Below are 21945 nucleotides of genomic sequence, written 5' to 3' on the forward strand. Positions count from 1 at the left end.
AAGATGCAGAGAAGGGGGATCAGTGGGACAGCAAGAGGAGTGATGGGACACGCAGCATAATCCTTTTGCAAATCCAGGGAGTTTAGCACCAGACAAAATTTAGCAACCAAGAAGTGCCAAGCTATTGAAGTTTAATCAACTAAAACTGCATCGTTTACTATCTCAAGACACTTGTACCTGCTGGTTTGTCCAGCTAGGGCTACCCTTTAGAGCAAATATTTGTACGGTGGTGCCAATTAGGGAAAATCCCAGCCTGTAATGACACGTCAACTTCTCCAGATCCTAGAAATGAACTGGGGTTTCTGGTTAATCAGTGTACTGAAATTATGCAGAACTGCCCAATTCGGGTATCAGATTATTGAGTCTGTCATAGTGGATTGGGGAGGACAGGAAAAATACATTTAATAATATTTGAGATTGAAGGTTGTTGAGAGTTTAAGTAGAATAAATGGAATCATTGTGAGGCAGTTATTTCATGACTTCACTGGATACCTTGCAATTGTTGCCTATTTTCTAAACTTTAATGAAATTTTCAAAACTAATTTCAAAGTACGATAAGTAACAGATCATTCTACGAAACAATTTTCTGTTACAATCACATTAAACATGCATGATAATGTACTATTGTGAATTTACATATTTGCCTGAAGGTAATAATGCCATCTCATCGGAGTTTTTGAAATATTTTATTTTCATTATAAATCACAACATTTTATATCATCAGCACTGGTTGAGGCCTAAGAGGTGATCTTCTACCTGGAAAGGCCAGGAGGGAGGGGGAGGTGAGAAAGACTACATGTAACACAGTAACAATTCCAGAGGAGGTTGAGCTGAACAAGATAATATGCAACGTGCAGCTCAGTGTGAAATTTGGAAAGTTGAATTAAAGAATTACTTGTTTGTTTTAGAAGTCTGGCTTCACAAAAACAAAACATTGTGGAATGAGTGCTGAGCCCTTTTTTTTAAAAAGAGAATATACTCAAAATGATTACCATGAAATGAAACATGAAGTTGATGGAACATACAATAAAATGAAATGTCAAGTTGTCAATTTCACATTTCTATTTCAAATGGGACAAATCTTCAGTGGATTTTCAACAATACTGAAAGCAGAAGTTTAAAACAATGATTTACAATTGTAGCTCATTTAATAAATAAAAAGCTCAACTTCTGAGAAGGTTAAAAAGCCACTACCTAAGTTTGATTTCTTTATAAGTGAGCTGCGTAATTTACGTTTTCAAAAAGGTCATAAGAAACAAGAGCAGGAGTAGGCCATACGGCCCCTCGAGCCTGCTCCGCCATTCAATCAGATCATGGTCAATCTTCGACCTCAACTCCACTTTCCTGCCCGATCCCCATATCCCTTGAGTCCAAAAATCTATCTATCTCAGCCTTGAATATACTCAACAATTCAGCATCCACAGCCATCTGGGGTAGAGAATTCCAAAGATTCACAACCCCCTAAGCGAAGAAATTCCGCCTCATCTCAGTCTTATGGCCGACTCCTTATCCTGAGACTATGCCCCCTACATCTAGACTCTCCAGCCAGGAGAAGCAGTCTCTCAGCATCTATCCTGTCAAGCTCCCTCAGAATCCCATATGTTTCAATGAGATAATCTCTCAGTCTTCTAAACTCCAGAGTATAGACCCAGTCTACTCAACTTCTCCTCATAGGACAACCCTCTCATCCCAGGAATCAATCTAGTGAACCTTTGTTGCACCGCATCTAAGGCAAGTATATCCTTCCTTAGATAGGGAAATCAAAACTATATGCACTACTCCAAGTGAGGTTTCACCAAAGCCCTGTACAATTGTAGTAATTGTAAACAATTTTACAACACCAAGTTATAGTCCAGCAATTTTATTTTAAATTCACAAGCTTTTGGAGGCTTCCTCCTTCGTCAGGTGAACGATGTGAAAATTGTAGTAAGACTTCCTTACTCTTGTATTCCAACACCCTTGCAATAAAGGCCAATATGCCATTTGCCTTCCTAATTGCTTGCTGTACCTGAATGTTAACTTTTTGTGTTTCTTGTACCAGGATACCCAAGTCTCTCTGGACACCAACATTTAATAGTTTCTCACCATTTAAAAAATATTCTGTTTTTCTATTCTTCCTACCAAAGTGAATAATCTCACATTTCCCCACATTATACTCCATCTGCCACCTTCTTGCCCACTCACTTAACCTATCTATATCCCTTTGCAGGCTTTGTGTCCTCCTCACAGCTTACTTTCCCACTTAGCTTTGTAAGGTCTCTCTCCCCTCATGTAAAAGGTTTTGCGTAACTTTCATTTTTTTATGTTCAATAAAAAAGTAATATTACAGTAAACATTACAGAAACACATGGCATTTAAAAATTACTGAAGGAGGTGCGCTGGTACTTTGTTGCTCCTAAATTTATGCCATTTATAAAAGTTACAAGTGACAGAACAAAATGAAAGCAAAGAAAACAAAAGAAAGATATCAGAGTGCCCTCCCCCCCCTCTACATTTAGTAAGATAAGCATATTGTGAAAGGCATTCTGCACTCAACTGTCGCAGAGCTTGTGTGTCAGTGTGTATAAATTGGGAGACAGATTCAATTACCACAACTACACGGAAATTTCTTCTATTGTTTCAAGCAAGCATGAAATTTGGCAACAATCAGATTGGCGGCCTTGTAGGTCCCATTTATCTTGCCAGGGGTACATAAGCCAGCCTCATTGAGGGCTGGGAGATGAATATTAAAACCCCTGCATTCATAGCAGCTGCAAGCGTGTCGCTCCATTTTATTCCCCCTGATTAATGGCCGCCTATTCCTGATTTATAACTCCCCGCTGGACAAGCCTTAGCCACACTGGAAATATTAGAGAATTATTAAATAAACATTCATACGTCATGTCTGTTTCATACACTCCTCATAATGCAACTGACTCCAATAGGAATTCAAGCAGCAGCAACTGTTTGCTTTAACTCTGACACACAGCATCTTGAATGATTCATGCCTCGACTTGCTAAAACACTTAGTGTCATACATCATGCCAGCAGTAGTCTCCCAGTTTGCAGAGTGCCTGTGTTGGCCCAAGATGAATCAATCTCGACTGAAGGCCTCTTGCTGCCACATTAGGCATACATCATCCCTTTTCTTTTAAAAAAAAAAGTCAGGTACCACTAGTCCCAGGGCCAGGGCCTCCAAAGTATGACCCTAATATTAATTTAGGCAGTTCAAACCAGCCCCAGGTTATCAGTCAGTCCAAACTATTGCAGGCTCTGATGGAGTATTGAACAGAACTACACATATGGAGATGCATGGGTGAGTGTTTGTGGGTTGGTGGGGGGGGGGCACGGTGGGAAGGGAGATAAAAAAAATATGCGGGGGGGGGGGGGGGGGAAATAGAGTTCCCAGTGCAGATAAAAATCCTCCTATAATTTTTAAACGTTCTCCTGGAAGCATTACTAAGAAGTAGGGAATATTCGTGTTTTAGGTGACACATATTAAACACTGACAGATCATGTTCATATTAATGATACAGTTGATACAGATATTTCTGTTTAATATTTCCGTTCTGCGAATAGAAATGGCAAAAATCTATTGTGTTTATTCTGGTTAACTTAAAAAAAACTGTCAGCTGTAAATTCTTTTTACAAGTGATGTATTCCACAGATTGCCCTTTCTACAATGTACAGATTATATTGAACTGCTGCATTTATTATCATTTGACTTTTCACCAAAACATAGCAAGTCAGAAGCAGAAAAGATTCTGTACTTAATCTAAATGTTTTCTTGAACGCAAATAAAATCCCACCAGCAAAATATGCCACAGGCCATTCATACATTATGAATCTCACAATGCAAATCCCCTTTATGTACAAATTACTGTTAAGTGAATATAATTATGCAGACAAATGATTTATGGATTGGGGGGGGGGGGGGGGGAGAAATAGACGTCCTGGTATGAGAAAGGATTGGTGTACATATTCACTATAGCACAGACATTAGGGAATGGACCATGCCTCTAATTTACCTAAACAGCAAACTCAATTTCAGCCGGAAAATTCTGGGGGAAGGATTGAGCAGAGGCACGTCCAGGGAGTCAGCGGAAAAAAATCTTAAGATGAATCAACCCCTGTCTCCTTGGCCCAATTCAAGAGTCTTGAGCGATGGTTGTCTGTCCCTTTTCACCCAGAGATTGAGTACATTGCAGGAGGGTATAAAAGTGTGCGTGTTGGTAAAAAGGAAGAAGAAAGAATATTTTATGGATATGTACTTAACACAGCAGTGGATTCCTGAAGTTTTTGTTACAGTCTCTAAGCACATGATGCTCTATTACCATGTCTAGTGTCATGTTAAAAGCATCACTATAGCTTGTATTAGTCTCTTTCATATCACATCACATGATGAGAAAAAGGAAAAATGAAGAAAAATATGAGAGCAACGATTATGTAAACCAGCGTTAGTTAGGATGTTTAACCTACACTATACAGAGTGAACTTTCCAATTACTCTTAAAATATATTACCCGATTATATATACACACATATATTAAAGATAAAACATTTTTAAAAGCTAATTTCCTCTTGGGGACAAATGATGAATGCAGATAACGAAGCAGAAAAGTGTCAAAGGAAAACATGCAAGAAAACAGCAAATCATCAATTCATTTTAAAATAATTTAAAAAGAAGTCGTGCGAACAACATGAAATAATAGCCGTGAGCATTCCAGCACCTTCTGAGCACTTCAAATACATTACAGTCTGTCCGTTTCCAATAACCTGACAGGAACCAAGTATTTTTTCTTGACCTGGTGGCTTTAAGTACCCCTGCATCCTGTGTCAGCCACCTGGCCATAGCTACAGTCTGCTCTCCCTCCCATCCCTCATGATCACTGACTGCAGCCACATTTCCACCTCCCACTCTGACTGACACTTTCCACACATAAATGAACTAAACAGTCATTAAGCCACCACAAGATTAGGCAACAAACACATTAGAATAGGGCACCAAGAAGGGAGATTCACCCTCTCTCCAGGCATCTGACTATAACTATGCTTTCTCTCCCTCAATCACCCAACTGGGTGTAAATTAACTAAGCATGAATTAAAATTCATCAAAGTTGGCCAATAAATAAACCAATTACAACAGTCAATATCAATGTGGTGCAGCATCAAAATATCAATTTTACTGTTAAAAAAACAAACACTGTGAAATTAAACACTCCATAAATATTTGCATTAAAAACACATTTAACTGATGGAATATTTTTGAGCCCCTTTAAAACTGTACGACACAATTATTATTCCTATCAGTAATACTTGTAAAATATAAAATAATGAGGAACTTTAAAAGGATAAAAAAATCCATTCCATTTTAGAAATGACTGATTGCAATAATAAAACATGACTGCATTTATTTATATTGCAGGTCCTGATAATTGATCTATTGATTGTGACCATTTAGCCACATATCTGTTGCTTATGAGGAGTTTGCAGGACTAGCATAGAAAGCGCATTAAGAAATGCTGTCAATCATAACTTTGAAGTATTTTGTTGGTAAAAAGATTCTTCTTATACACAAGATGTCTCCAATGATTTCATCACTTTCGGTCAGATGGAGAAGACGACAAATCACTGTAGAGATTTTAATTTTTTTTGTTAAAACCTTTCCCACAGTTATCAAGACTCAATAGGAATGCAGACCAAAATTATGCTAACTCTATGCAGCACTGTGACAAACTGTACAAAGATAAACAAAAGTGTACATAATGGCATCAGTAACATTTATCAATTTACAGATCACAGGGCAAGTACACCACACCACTCGTGTTTTACATGGTCTATGATCTCAAGATCAGTCAATATATGTAAAATTTTATGTATGCACCAACTTACTGTCTACAAAACCTTAGTTTCTGCTTTAAGCTTTTCCCCATTATAAATTCCTGTCTATTTTTATAATGGAAACTGCCTTGTAAATGTCATGCTATAATTACATTTTTTCACCAATGATAAGGCCTCAAATTTTGCATCTCCCAACTTCTCAGCCTGTATTGCAGAGAAACTCCTAGACTCCAACCAATTCTGCTTCCAAAACTGTTGTATGTTTTGCTATTTAACTATACATTATCACATTAAAATCTGCACAAAATAAGAACAGAATGTTTGACTTTAAAATGCTGATGAAGGTACACCTATACACGTTAGTCCAAGTATCCCTCACCCTCTAACCCTGCTTCATTTGCACATTACACTGTGCAACACCACGTGATCATTACTAAAAAAAAATCTTTTACATGGCACGCATTTACATCCACAAACTTTACATCCCTTTGTCACAATTTTGGTCAAACTTTACTACTGTGGATTGCTATGACAACATATGTTATATGTTAACATATATATTAAAAAAATATTCATCAACTGACCATGAGCAGCGCCAGAGGCAATTTGGTAGTAATCATTAAGTTTTCTTGCTGCAGTATCTAGGCCTGCTTTTTGCCATTACAGAAACTTTCATGGAGTAAACGAAGGTAGTAATGGGGTAACCATGCGAAAAGAATTTAACAGACAAAAGGGTTTTAAAAGCCTTTTTAAAAAATAAAACTGCTGCAGTGAATTGAAAATGTTATTTTCCATTATTAATTATACTGATATCTCTTCTGAACACAAGGATACTTAAAGCAGTACTTGTTAATTATAGTTTCTGTGGGGGTAATTGTTATTGCTTCAGAAAATGCTCAAGCTGAGTTGCCCTGAAACTTAGAGCACTGGGAGTGTACCCTGACCAGTGTGAGTGAGGTGCCATTAATAAATCTATTTCGCTTGTCAAAGTCACAAGTTTAGAACCAGAATTAGATGCAAAGTAAAGCTCCCTCTTCCCAGCAATGCTCCTTAACTCTAACCTTGGAAGAGTAGCCCAATCTGCAAATGCACAGCGGTGTAACATTTCCATTTCTTGCAAAAGCATCCTTACAGTATCTAAGTGAGTGGAATATCATAGCTAATTTGTGCCAAATTATGGGCAGTTATGGACCCACGAGAGACTGTTTCAAAGTTATTTCCTGCAGAACTCCTCAAAGTCTTCACAGTGAGGAGACCTTCATCACATTTGTATGGGTTGTATTCACAAGTTATCTATGGGATAGTGGCAAGATAGTTACTATCCCATCTATCACTCCACCTAAGGAGGCAAGAACAATTGGATAGGAGGTGTGCTGAAGTCAGTCAACAAAATTAAAATGTTACAAAAAGTTTATTTATTTAAGAAAATAGTCAAGGACGGTTACACAAGCATCAGACCTTATTTCAAACTTCTCTCTAAAATGAAATGGATTTTTTCCATACATCCCTTTTGGCAGGAACATATTACAGATACAAGTGATAGAAGCAAACAAGCCCTCACCATCCGTGACCTTAGCCTGGATGAATCTATTGACATACCGCACTGACAGAAACCTGGCTTACAGGTGGTAACTCCTTCTTCCCCACCAAAGCCTCCTCACTTGGCTCCACAGTCCATCACATGCCCCATCTAAAATACTACAGCAGTGGCGTAGCTCTCATCACCAAGTGTCACCTCGGTCTCTCACACCGTCTCATCCTCTTCCATCTCTCCCACCTGTGACTTAAAATTATCGTCAGGCACCATCCTCCCAAGCCCCATGCTGACTTCCTCATAAAAATTATGTTCCTTTTTTTCCCTCCAATGCTTCTCTACCAAGCAATTCTTCATTCTTGGTGATTTCAACCTACACCTAAATACCCAAGCCCCACTTCCTCTGACTTTTGGGTCCCCCTATGCTGACTCAATCTCTTTCACATAAACTCTCCCACAAACCCCCACAGCCACCCTATGAACCTCAAGATCTTACGTGACCTTTTCATTCCCTAAGTCTTGATCGCCAGAAAGGTTATCTCTAACAATTTCCTTGTCGCCCTTATCATCCACATCACCCTATTTTCCCCTAATCTCACTATCCTCCCCATCGGCCCATGGAAAAACTCTCCCTCACTAATTCTCAAACTCCCAATTCCCTCTCCTCTGGTCGGCCACAACCCCTATACTGCTTCTGATCTGCTCAAATGGTCCCTTGTCTCTGCCCCTGTTGCTACCAAATCACTCACCATCTCCCATTACTGCTGTTCCCATCTTTGCTCCCTTAAATCAGACGGCCACAAACAAAAGTGCACTTAGAGTGCAACTGGTCAAGTCACTCATCATCAAATTTGGCTCATCCGTGTCAAGTATTATCACCTCTCCCTCTTCTCAGCCAAAGCCTCCAACTACAGGGTCATCCTCGAAGACAACCACCACCATCGCTCCGTGATGAACTACCTTGTCAAACCCCTTTCCCCTGTCCTCACCTTCAATACCAAGTGCAAAGAGCTCACGGATTTCTTAGTCTGAATCTTTAGAAACAATCTGTGCTACCTCACTTTCCTCTCCAGTCTCCCAATCACACTTCTTCCGATCCCTGATCAATCTGAAGTTTCTCTCCCATCTATTCCCTATTGCCCTCTCTAACTCATCTTTTCCACAAGAACAATCTCCTGATCCTTCAATCCCCTAAGCATTCATCTACCCCTCCTGGCGCCCACGCTTGTGAACATTGCAAATGGTTCCTTCGGCTCAGACACCATCCCACTTCCTTTCAAAACTGTAGTCATCAGTCTTTCCTCAAAAAGCCTACTCTTAACCCATCCTTCCTCTCCAAATACTGCCCCCATCTCTAACCTGCCTTTCTTCTCTGAAGTCCTCTGAAGGCTCTGTTGTCACCTCCCAGCTTCGTGCCTATCTCTTCCAAAACTATTTTCTTACATCTCCAGTAGTCATACCAACGGAAACAATGCAACGCTTATTTTTACTTTCCCACCACTTTTTCTATTCACCCATGCTTTTATTTTCATATCCTCACAGTCATCTAAAGAAGCCCAGTGACAGAAGATGATCTTGGTTATCTATGAAAGCACAACAGAATTTTTTTAAAGGGATATAGATTTCCAAAAAGTTGGCAGTTTATTAACCAAAACACCTCAAAATGGAAGTTACTACACACTGGAGCAATCAAGGAATATTGCGCAGATATATGGAGAAAATTATAGAACAAATAATCAGTTGGTTGGGGCCACACAAATTATGATCTCAGCAACAGTGCAATGAAGTTTCCATGTGAGAAATTTTCCCAACAGCATTTTCTGCTTTTATAATCTAAACGGTACTACTTTGGCGGCTGGGGGGCTTGGGGGGGCGGGGGTACAAGAGCAAAGGGAGCTGGGGGTGCATATTCACAAATCTTTGAAGGTGGCAGGGCTAGTTGTTCAGTTAAGAAATCGTATGGGATACTTGGCTTTGTAATGGGGCACTGAATACAAAAACAAGGCAGTCACAATAAACCTTTACAAATCACTGGTTAGGCCTCACCTGGGGTATTGGGTACAATTCTGGGTACCACACTTTAGGAAAGATGTCAAGGCCTTGGAGAGGATACAAAGGAGGTTTACCAGGGTGATACAAGGAATGAGGGACTTCAGTTATGTGGAGAGATTGGAGAAGCTGAGATTGTTCTCCTTAGAGCAGAGAAGGTTAAAGGGAGATCTAATAGAGGTATTCAAAATAATGAGGGGTTTTGATAGAACAAATAGGAAGAAACTGTTTCCTCTGGCAAGTGGGTCAGTAACCAGAGACCACAGATTTAAAATATTTGGCAAAAGAACGGAAATGAGGAGAAATTCTCTCCACAGAGGTTTGTTAAGGTCTGGAACGCACTACATGAAAGGGTGGCGGAAGCAGATTCCAGAGGAACATTCAAAAGGCATTTGGACAAGTACTTGAAGAGGACTAATTTGCAGGGTTATGGGAAAAAGGTTGGGATAGGAGACTAAAGTGGACAGCTCTTTCAAAGAGCCGGCACAGACACGACGGGCCGAATGGCCTCCTTCTGTGCTATAAGATTCTACCTGCCACACCTGGAAATTGCTACGCCAAACAGAATAATATACAGCATAAAATTTACCAAAATGCCTGGTAGGTCCATCAACAGTAGAAACAGTAAAAACACTAGACTGGACTCACTCGCTAACAGCTATTTTTTTTGAGACTTCACAGTTGGTCAGCCTCCACACTAAGTATTAAAGCACTCTCCTGCACAACAGCAATCTTTGGGACATACACAAAATAGGGTTTTATAGGATTTCTGTATAAAAAAATTGCAGCAAAATGCTACTGCAACATCTTTGCCTCTCCCACCATCATTCAAATTATCAGCTATAGTACACACTTAACAGATTAACTACAGTAAATTGCAATGCGACTGCTCCACTACCCTTAAAATGCAATGATATGAAACAATTTGGAAGCTGTTTCTGCAGATAATGGAAATGCAATCGACCTACTTCCACCTCTGTAACACTGCCCATCTCCATCCCTGCCTCAGCTCATCTGCTGCTGAAACCCTCATCCACGTCTTTGTCATCTCTAGACTTGACTATTCCAATGCTCTCCTGGCTAGCCTCCCATCTTCCACCCTCCATAAACTTGAGCTCATCCAAAACTCTACTACCCGTATCCTAACTTGCACCAAGTCCCGTTCACCCATCACCCCTGTGCTCACTGAACTGCATTGGCTCCCGGTCCGGGAACGCCATGTTTTCAAATCCCTCCATGGCCTCACCCTTCCCTATCTCTGCAACCTCCTCCAAGATCCCTGTGCTCCTCCAAGTCTTGCCTTTTGTGCATCTCCGATTTTAATTGCTCCATCATTGGTTGATGTGCCTTCAGCTGCCTAGGCCCTAATCTGTGAAATTCCCTCCCTAAACCTCTCCTCCTCGCTACCACTCTCTCCTCCTTAAGACATTCCTTAAAACCTCTTTGACTAAGCTTTTGGTCACCTGTCCTAATATCTCCTTAAGTGACTCGGTGTCGAATTTTGTTTGATAATCGCTCCTGTGAAGCACCTTGTGATGTTTTACTATGTTAAAGATGCTATGTAAATGCATGTTGTTGTTGTTATTAACGTTGTCTGTTTTGAAGGTCAATCAAGACAGAAACTGTCTTGATCCATCCCGATAATGCGCGAGCACTTACTTTTCGATCTCGCTGTTTTTACACGTCTTCTGTGTCTGCACCTCTAGTTTACCACTCTCCCCGTTACTTGTTGAGGGCATTTCTGTAAAGAAATCAAATGAAGAAATGGATCCAAGGCCTTCACTTAAAAATAAATCTGTATTTTTCAAAAACACAAATCTGTACACCCAAGACAGGGAATTTGCTACTATACTATCATTGATTTTGTGCTTTGGACTCCCACTAAGAAATGAGTCGAAAGTGGCTAACAGTCATTTTAATTAGAATCTTTAAAGCCAACAAAGAGAATTCATCCCATCAACCTGGCTGGATTTGAATTCGAGTCTGAGGGCTGTAAAGGACAAATTTTTAGCCCACTGTTCTTTTCCCTCGATGATATTACAGTCTTATGAAAAAGAAAATTGCACAGTAATACAGCATGTAAAGGTAGCACACTTTGTTGCACATCACAAATGGATATAACATTAAAATACAGTATAACATATAAAAATAAAGTACTTTTTCTTTTAAATGTAATGCTGTAATTTCAGCTTGGCTCAGCTGGCAGCGCTCTCACCTGAATCAGAAAGTTGTCAGTTCAAGCCTAGCTTCAAGACTTGAGGACATAACTTAGGCTGACACTTCAATACAGCACCATGGGAGAGCCGCACTGTCAGCATACTCAACCAACACCACTGAAAGTGGATTATCTAGTTATTATTTCATTTGATATTTGTCTGCAAAACTGGGTACTGCATTTGCCTACAAAACAATAGTAACTATATGTCAATAAGTAATCCCTCTGCTGTGAAGCGCTGTTACGAATTCCAATTTTGCGCAGATACGCTCTTGGATTCAATGGCATCAGTCACTCCCGTAAATTGATCCCATGCCGCTTTTGGAGTAGACACACCCTGTCCTAAATCTAAATATACGATAGCGTAACCCAGGGGCATAACAATGATGTGCCGTAATGATCTGAAGTAGATATTTGTGTCTTTTCCATGTGGCCCCATGTGCCTCTCCAATTTTTCAAAAGCTAACCAACAGAACACCTGGTAAGGTGAAACCAAATGCAAATTGTTAAGCTGCTTTATTTCACTGCAAGTGAATATACAGAGCAACAGTTATAATGATACTCACTTAATTCAATCAGTATAATACAAAACTAATGAAAACACTATGCTTCCCTACACCAATGGGTCATCTTGCTTGGCTTAAACAAAATAACCAGTAACTACCCTTCTGTGTTCTCCTTCTGAACTTAACAAAATTACATTTAAAGACCTCACCAGCTGACTGCCTGTGCCTCTGCCACTGTCCTATTACCCTCCTGTGTTCACAACCCAATAGGAGGCCCTACACCAGACAACCCCTGCCAAGCATCTAGGAACAGGACTTCCCAACACAATGGGTGTGAGGTGTTTAGAAATTACCGAGACAAACTAATTGCTTATAATTTACAGTCTTTGGGGAAACTATATCAAAGCCTGTCTCATTAGCATTTTAACTACCTCTCATCTCAGTAGCTTGTTTAAACCTGTGTTTTAAAACACAACCCTTAAATGCAACTTGTTTTTAAAATCCTTCCTGTGGAAAAATGGTCAAAAAAATCCTAAAATGTGATAAGCACTTTGGGACCTCCTTCAGACAAAAAAATATGCTACGTAAGTGCAGGTTCTTTCTTCTTCACCCAGGCTCTCTCTCGCCACAACTCCTGCCCCACATTAACAGAGCAATAGCTATCAGGTTGCCCACATCAACCCAACACTGTCCCATAACCATTTCTGGAATAATCATGCACTTACATAATTCCTACTAAAATCAAAGCTTCATCTTTGTCTAACTACCTACCATCACTAGCCCATTTGGAAAATTCTGGTGTTATTCTGTTGCTCGGGGTTCCACCACTGCAAAAGTAATAATACATCCTGGTTAAAACCATGCTTATTAATGGCACTGTCTTTTATTTAAAAATGCAGATTGCTGTTGGAAACCGGAGTCCAAGAATTCAAAATTCGCACATAAAATAATCACTTTGTACTAGAGGACGACTGTGAAGGTTTCAAAGCAGTGCAACTAGCATGTTTATAGATCTTTAGTTGCCAGGCAATGAGTAAATGAGCTAATTCTATTCTCAATGGATAAAAATACTACTGGAATGGGGACAGGATACAAGTTTTTAAATCATCAATGAATTCAGTGCAAGTAAATGTGAAGAAAAGCTGAGGAACCAGATTGTAATTTAAGAAATAAGTAGTTTAATCAATGTGGCTCAGTTAAAGCAGTCAAAAAGGAAATGGACAGATTTCTGCCAATCTGCCTCAACAAGGATTGGTATCAAATATTCTGGGAGATGAAAATAGTCTGAGAGCGCCTTATACATGAATTCAATCAATGGGAAACCAGATCTTGGATGCAGCTATGCGAAGGGCATATTATCAATCAAAATACAGTTTCTGAATCATAGGGGACTAGATCCATATTAGAATTGCTGGGAATCTGAAGAGAGAGAAAATGGTTCAGTAAAAACCCAAATTATCTGAAACGGTGAGACTGAGGGTAGAGGAAAGGTCAAAAAATAAAAAAAGATTTCCTCTACACAGTAAGATATTCTTTTCCATTTTTATATATTTGAGAGTAGCACCTTAGTTTTTTTTAATTCAAACCTCAGAAAAGGAATTCTGAGCAACGTGTTACTTCCACTACACGTACTAATTATCCCTGCTGTCTCTGATTGAGAACACATAGCAGCTATTAACAGCGAATTACAAGCACATCTATTAAGAATTGGATTGACACTACACCAAATTTATTTCATTTAGGATCCCGACAGAGGAAGTGTTCATTCCATCTATTCCGCATTTCAAGTATATGTCATAGAGGTAAAACATCAAGTGTTTTAACTAACTGTGCTATCCAGCACCAAAATTCAGAATACTTATTAAATTAATTGGAAAGGTGATAAAAATAGAATTTCTGACCAAAAACAATCACTAATATGACCCTCAAAAGAGTTACATAACCAGAACCAAAGGTGACAGGTGACATGAGGAAATACTTTTTTTACGCAGTGAGTGGTTAGGATATGAAATGCACTGCTGGGGTGCGGGGGGTGGTGGAGGCAGATTCAATCGTGGCTTTCAAAAGGGAACTGGATAAGTATTTGAAAGGAAAAAATTTGCAGGGCTACATGGATAGGGCAGGGGAGTGGGACTAGCTGGATTGGTCTTGCATAGAGCTGGCATTGACTCGATGGGCTGAATGGCCACTTTCTGTGCTGTAACCTTTCTATGATTTTACGATTTCTACTTTAAAGAAACAGCCCAAGTGCTATAGTAAGTTTTTACTTACTTTAGTACAGCACCTCGTAGTGCCTCCCTCTCTTTGGCCTCCCCTGGTTCTTCTCCAGTGCAAGGTATAATGTCTGCCTCTGTGTACCTGTTTAGCAGAGTTAAGGAGATAACCAAGCTACAAAAGAAAATTATCTGAACCTCATCAGACTTCATCTTTATAGTGAGAAACCTCCCTACTAACCTCAAAAATACCCTTGGACAAACTGGTATTTATTTGGATCTATTCCTGGGAAATATATTTTGTGTCAATGCTTTCTGAGTTATGATCATAACACAAACAGTGCAGTCATGGCTACAGTAGCAAAGATAAGATTGATGGTGACTTGGAAAAGCAACAATTCAGTTCAACATGAAATTATTTTCAGATCTGTCATTTCAATATCAGCTACAACGGGTAGTTTATTGGAAAATGTTGGCATTTACATCACCCATCATCAGCTGGACTTTCAATCCTCAAGATGGCCACCATGCCCTTTTGAGCTGGTACTTAAATATCACTACAGTCTCCACTGCTCCTACAACATCCCATACATTGCCTGGCACCAACATTTATTTTTCACCTGGCTCTAAAAAAGGCATTTGTTGGAACCCAATCCTCAAATGATCGACTCTGAAGTCTGAGAAAAACTGAGTTTATTTTGAAGAGAAAATCAATAGTCTACATTTTGAAATTTTTCTGTCTTAAGAAATCTGTCTCACACACCACAGATCCCAAAATCAAGCACAAGACATTGCTCAGTTAAACAAAATAGAGAGAGAAAGAGACATGGTATGTTTATTCCCATTTCCTGTTGCATGGCACAAAGTTGTATAGCAAGTCAAGAGGAAAAATAGACGACAGCCAGTATTTTGTTATTTAAAGAATGGCCTCTTTTAATCAGTATCCAGAAAAAAGGATGCTAATGACATTAAAAAGAGGTGAATGTTTAAGTGATGAAGTTTGTAGCTGACATCAGGTAAGAGCATCTAAGGATCTGCCATTAGTTACTGTTATAACATGCAGGTGCAGCACACTTAGTAGAAATATTATTCCTTACTATTTATTTTACATAGTAAGCTGTAGGTGGGGAAATATGAATATACTTTCTTTCTCATTTTAAAAAAAGGTAGACCATTCAAAGATCAATGAGCAAAAGCAGAATATTTTAAATCACAAGCCCATTCTGCAACCACTGATTATCTGACAGAACAAAAGAGTTAAGTCATACAGATATTTATAAAAAAAGGATGCTGTGGTTTCCCATATTCCAAGGTGTCGTCTCCATCCACATCAAGATCTGCATCACTGTCGTGATTCTCTTTACTGCTGCAGGTGACAAAACCAGATCCTATGTTGAAAACAAAAACAAAGATGAAAAATGAAGGTGAAAGCAAGACTGGTTCTGCACAGCATATGCTTATAACAAAGCCTAAAAAAAAGAATGAAAATCTCCCTCCCCATACCTTATCCAAAATATAATGCACACTTCTTGGAGGACTTGCCACCAACACATTCCTACTATACCATGACTAGTAAATTTATCATTCTATTGTATGTTCACTGCACTCTGATCTCACAGGCAGAAAACTTCCTGTGCAAATAGTTTCCAGATACACTCATGTGAAACATCATCTTAGTTTCCATTGTTCTAAGTTTCTGAATTTTCAATGCCACTTTGAAAGCAGGAAACAAAAAAAATCAGCAGCAAATAGTTATTTCTTCAAACTTGACCTCTCTGCAATATCAAGAGACAGATACTCAATAGCTGTCGGTCTGAGAGCGAGAAAGCAAATATGCATACCTATATCATAAGTTTTGATTCAGAATGAAGAGAATATACATAAGCAGAGCAATAATACATAGAGCAGAGAACCAGTACAAAAATCACTGTGTAAAACAAACAAAAGGAAAACTAGGCAGAGCAGATTATTCAAAGTGCCTTCAATATAGGTAACTCATACAGATCAGGGAATTAAGAGGTCCTTAAGAAAAGTTTAACACATTTTAGCTACACAATAAAAATAAATTAAAAATTTGAGCCCCGTTGTCCCCAATATAAAATTTCCGAAGTGTCACATCAGCAATACAAATTTTTTTTTACAAATATAATATACACAGGCACGTGCACACTGTGTCGGTAATACTTGGAATCTGGCTTTACATCACTGGAATGCTACCTCTTCGCACAGCAAAGGCCTGAGGCAAAAGTAAAGTCGTCAGGGAGTGCTAGAGAGAAAAAAATCCTTACAACACACAACTACAGGGGTATTTGTCAAAAAAAAATCACATTACATGTTCACCCCTCAAAAAGGACACAGATCAAGACTGTTTCACATCAATGCGTACATCCAGTTTGCAGGTTTTTCAGGTTTAATTGTGGTTTACTGATAAATAGTGTGTTGCATTATGAAGTATAGGTAGAATGACTATGAAAGAACAGATACAAATAAATGTCAGGGAGTGTCTGAAGAAGTTTTGTTCCCACCCCACCTCTCATGAGATCTATATGGCACCTCCAGGTTTTAGAATGTAAACTTTACAAGCTGGTAGCTACCACATCCCATTTTTTTGCATAGTTTTTTTTTTGCTATCTCAATCATGTGAAAATACTACAATTTTCATCTGAAAGCAATTAAATAACAAGAACTGTTACAAAAACAAATCCAATTTTTTGTTAATGTGCAGAGGAATGGAAGATCTAGAAGGGGAAAAAAGCAGTTATTAGTTGCATGTTTTAACTCTTAATACAGCATTTGAAAAGAATGTATCACACATATATATATGTGGCAATAATAGTCATTTTGACAAAACTTATTATGGTAATGATTTGAAACACTTTCCCTGTATTTAGGGAAATATATATGAATATGAAGGTGCAAACTTTCTTCTTCTGCCAACAAGCCCCAGGCATGGAGGAATGAGGAAGACAACAAGATCTTTTTTATGAAAAAACAATTTACTTAAAACAGGTAAAGAGCGAAATGGGGCAATGCTTCGCCTGTCCATCAGGCATGAAATAGGAACCAAAACCTATTAATTTTTGTCGCTAATCACGCATGACCAAAACGCATAGGATGTACACCGGTCACCATATTGGTTAGGGTGCCACTTATTCATCCTAGGCGCCTGCCTGAAATGAGTGTTAGGCCCATTACCCCAATAGATGGAGGGTTAATGGTCCCTTTCAGGCCCCTTTACTAAACTGCTTCTGGATCACATCTGACCACAGCATGCACAGTGCATGATGTGCTCAGTTTTCTCAGGCCTTGAGAGCAGCCAAACCAGCGGTCCTTGAAGGGGCTGCTACCAAAAAGGTAACTTTTTTTACTTACATGAATGTGGAGCCAGGAGGAGGAGGAGGGGGCCCCCCTCCTGATCTTGCTGTGGACCCAGTGCTGGTGTCCCTGACAGCACGCTTCATGTTTGTTAAGAGCAGCACAGTGCCTCCTGGGGTGCAATAACGCCTCCAACATGCCAGTCGCATCCTGATGACGCAAGAGGACCAATTTTGCATGGTCCTCTTGCGCATCAGTTTCGGTGCAGCGGTCGTTGCCGCTGCCAGGTTTGCGCCAGAGTTTGGGCGTGAGACAATTTGTGCCCCGTAGTCTGATGAGGTTTCTCAAAGGAATCTGGTTACTTGAGGCCCGCCTCACCTATAATATAGGGTGAGAAAAGGTGTTTCATTCCAATTTGCTTAGAAAGACTGCCGTTTGCTTGGTACAGATAGATTAGAGTCATTTCTAAACCGAAGTGGTGTGCACTGCCCCCACCCTGGTCACAGTTTTACATAAATTTCAAGGGTACAATATTCAAAATGCAAAATTTAGTTTTGAACATTTAACAGAGAGATAACAGAAATTCAACTGTAATTTATTTATAGGGGGGCAAAAGATTCCAGTGTTTACACTGGTAGAATGTGTGAAAGGTTAGTTACACACCCCGAATCAAGGGTCATGAGATGGTGATGGGACAAATATCATATTGATGCTCAGACCCAGAGCCAATCTGAGTACTTGGAACAATTTCACAAATTGGGCGGGTAAGGAGAGAGAATTTTTTTTTTAAAAACAGATAACTGGGCCACTGCTTCTGTTCCTGGTTAAGTTTGAAATGGGGAAAAGGGAAAAAAAAAACAGCTATGAGGGAAGGTAAGTTGATTATGAAAGGATGGTCACAGTTGCTGCGGTACCAAGAATTCAGCAGTGGAGTTTATCGGCTTGTTTCTACTGGTCAGACTACACATGTTTCAGAATTGACGTGGGTCTGAAGCCACCTCTTCTCACAGATTTCACTGATGCTGAAACTCAGCATTATTCTCATAGAAGCAAGCAGGAATCTAATTTTAAACTTTAATTTGCTTTGGAAAGTTTTGTAAAGTCCAAGGATATGTATGACTATGTATAGGCTTAGTACTTGTGTACATTCAACTCCTGAATTCCAAATTACATGAACAGACTCCAGTATCTCACCCAGAAAGGAGGTACCATTGCTCTATGTCAAACTCTGTAAAACGAACAAAAAAAATAATTTCTTCATATTGTTTAAAATGAATAAAATTCTTGCAGATTTAATTTCTGACTTTAAATACAGCCTATTTGAACCTGTCTTTTTAACCTTCAACCAACACAAATAGCAAGCAGCTAAGACACGGGTCATTTAGCAGAGAAAAACAAAGTAATGCAGCAGTTCCTTGTTCCTTCGACATTCTTTCACAGAATGTGACAAGTAATTCAGGCGCCGATCTTGACTGACACCTCTAAGTCCCTGACACTACCGGAGACAAACTTCCCCATCAATCACGCTCTACCTATCAGGACTACTTAACCAGCTTCTAAACTGCTGAGAGTGGAAGCAAAGGGCCTATGCTGCAGTAACCCAATCCAGTCCTGTCAAATATATCCCAACTCCCAGTAGGCTAAGGCTTCTGCCCAACTAATTAACATTACATGTTGAAAGAGAGGGGAAAGTGGAATTTCCAAGTGCTGAGTTGTTAATAAGCCTTAAATTTTATAAATGTGAGTTACCCCGAAAGACAACACAACTAATAATGTTGCTTTGCAACAAGGCCCTGGCTACTAACCCAAAAGAAAATCACTGTTAATTTAATCAATTGATCAGTTCATTGATTTGAAGTCAAGGCGGCTAGTTAACCATGCAGAGCAAAAACCCACGATTGCACGACCGCAGAAAGCTGTCATTGATTTTTCCACCTGCCACTCAGCACACATCCTGAATAGAATTGCAACTTTGTGCAAAGGGGAGCTGGGGGTTTCAAAGTTAAATTAGTTACAGATGCAATCAGGGTGTCTTCTGTAAACTCTATTGATTGAACAGCTGACAGTCCTGCACGGAACAACTCAGCTAGTCAATCGCCTCAGATGTCACCTGCCACTTCACTGAATAGTTGACAATGCAATTATCTGGTGTGGAGGTAAGAAGTTGCCCTGTGTCAAATACAGTTAGCCCCCCTCAGATGCTGCTCAAAAGGCCTACAAAGTGTGAGTTTTTATATGCATGCAAGCTCTACAACATGCTAATTACTTTCAAACCAGAATACAGGGATGTTTGAAAGAGACAATTTTAGAAGAAAGTTTGGAAGACTATTTGGGCTGAGGATCAATATTTAAATTTTAAACAAAAAGACAATGAATCATAGTTAATTATATTTGGGCTGGAGGAAATCTTTTTTTTTTAAAAAGATTGAATTTCAAAATTACTTAAAATTATTTTATGGCATTAGTCTCCCGAGCATCCACTAACCTCTCTTTGGGTTGAGATAATAATTCTTGAAGTTGGTGTTAGTAAGAGTAGAGTAGTATGGTGGTTATTATACTGGACTAGCATCACGAAGATCATGAGTTTAAACCCCTCAATGGCAAGTTGTAAAACCAAATTCAAAAATCTAGTAATTTATGGAGTAGCACTAGAAAAATGAAAGCTGCTGGGTTTATTTAAAAACTGAACTCGTTTACTAATGCTCTTCAGGAAGGGAATCTACTTCCTTTACTTGTGATCCAGTCCCACATTAGATGGTTTGCTCTGAATGCCTTCTGAAGAGTGCTAGCAAGCTACTTCGTTGTCAGGGCATGTAGAGATGGGCGATATATGTTTATGTCAAATTAACCCCTTCAAATACCACTTTTTAAACCATACCTCCAAACAACAGTTAAATTACATTGCTTTGCTAAATTGTTAGAAGTTGGAGAAGCAAACTGATTTTTAAAAGCAGGTATGGGCAATCAATTCCATCTAAATCTATCCCTTCAACAGCATTATATTGTAGAGTTATAAAATCATCAGTGCTCATTAGATAGTTTGGGACAATAAATATCTCACTGCCAGAAAGTCTAAAAGGAATATACCTCACTTCGGCTTGGTCGTAATGCAATCCCATTCTCTTTTGGAAGCGCTCTTGGCCATCCAAATGAAAATATCTAATGGGTCAGGAAGACCCTGTGAAGATATTGATAACATTGTCCAGAACAGTTAATTGTCACCTATTTCTTGTTTGGAAGAAAGTAGATTAAACAGTGCTCTACGGATGCCCGTAATAAAGTATTTATAATATTGCTGGTAGTCAATGAGGAAGCCTACTTGTGGGAGGCAGGCAAAACAAGGGAATCATTTCCAGATCCATGAGCTCTGAAATCATTTTCACAGCAAGGATGGATATCAGTAGCACAGAATTTGTGATCTCATGTTGCTGATCACTGCTATCTGCCCCAGGTTCCCATCAGTCACAAAACCACAAAGTGGGAGTATAGAATGAAGGTCAGTGGGGTTTCATGAAGATATCACATCTTGAAACTGATCTGTAAAGTGGTATGCAAATGGTCACTGTTCCAAACTATTGCAGTATACCTGGGCTTCTAGAACAATAAAAAGCTATTCAGCCCACCCACCCAATCTGCTTCTTCCAGCAGACTATATACAGTGTGTACGGTCATGGATTGTTCTACATTTACTGAATCGCCCACAGAAGTAAATATCCTTAGGTAAAATCTCAATGAAAACTTTGAAATTCCATCCAATCTTTTCTCTCCACCAATTTAGTCAAGGAATAACCTCATGATCTCGTAATATTATAAATATTTTTATTCAAATCCGACAGGTTCCATTCCACAAATAATACTCATGGTTCCAAGAGGACCTGGAGGCATAGCATTCCATACTCTATTTTATTATCTGTGCCTAAATATAGATTCATTAATTGCAGTCTGAACATAATGAAGAAATATCTGTCACACACTTGTTAACATAGCCATTTTTACTTAGAACACTTAACGATATTGGAAAACCATCCAAAGTAATAGCTCTAGCTTTCACTCCAGTTCAAATGTGGAGTCTGTGATAAGAAATGGAAGTAAACCTAAATAAAGCATCATTCAGGTAATGTTTAGGTAAAGGGCAAGAATATCAGTGAAATAGCAATATATTTGTATAATTCAATTTTTATATCTAAGTTCTGCAGCTAAACTTAGACTAAAGTGTGAGAGTGATTCCATTCGCTAATGGTGATCTAGAGATAGGGTTCAATCGACCACTTTACACTTTGTCCACTGACCAGTA

The 21945-nt window shown here is 39.2% G+C and overlaps 1 protein-coding gene across 5 annotated transcripts in view; it reads right to left on the reverse strand.

Annotated features, from left to right (window-relative positions):
- The window catches only part of rnf220a (ring finger protein 220a), a 397403-nt gene that overhangs the window by 47423 nt on the left and 328035 nt on the right, over positions 1–21945 (reverse strand). For all 5 annotated transcript variants that reach the window (XM_067990120.1, XM_067990122.1, XM_067990119.1 and 2 more), the window contains exons 9-12: positions 15628–15724; positions 14395–14481; positions 12895–12950; positions 11062–11143 (exon numbers count right to left, since the gene is read on the reverse strand). In XM_067990120.1, the coding sequence (XP_067846221.1) occupies positions 11062–11143; positions 12895–12950; positions 14395–14481; positions 15628–15724 (322 nt within the window). The remainder of the gene's footprint in view (positions 1–11061; positions 11144–12894; positions 12951–14394; positions 14482–15627; positions 15725–21945) is intronic.

Source organism: Heptranchias perlo, chromosome 9, assembly GCF_035084215.1.
Source record: "Heptranchias perlo isolate sHepPer1 chromosome 9, sHepPer1.hap1, whole genome shotgun sequence".
Lineage (NCBI taxonomy): Eukaryota > Metazoa > Chordata > Chondrichthyes > Hexanchiformes > Hexanchidae > Heptranchias > Heptranchias perlo.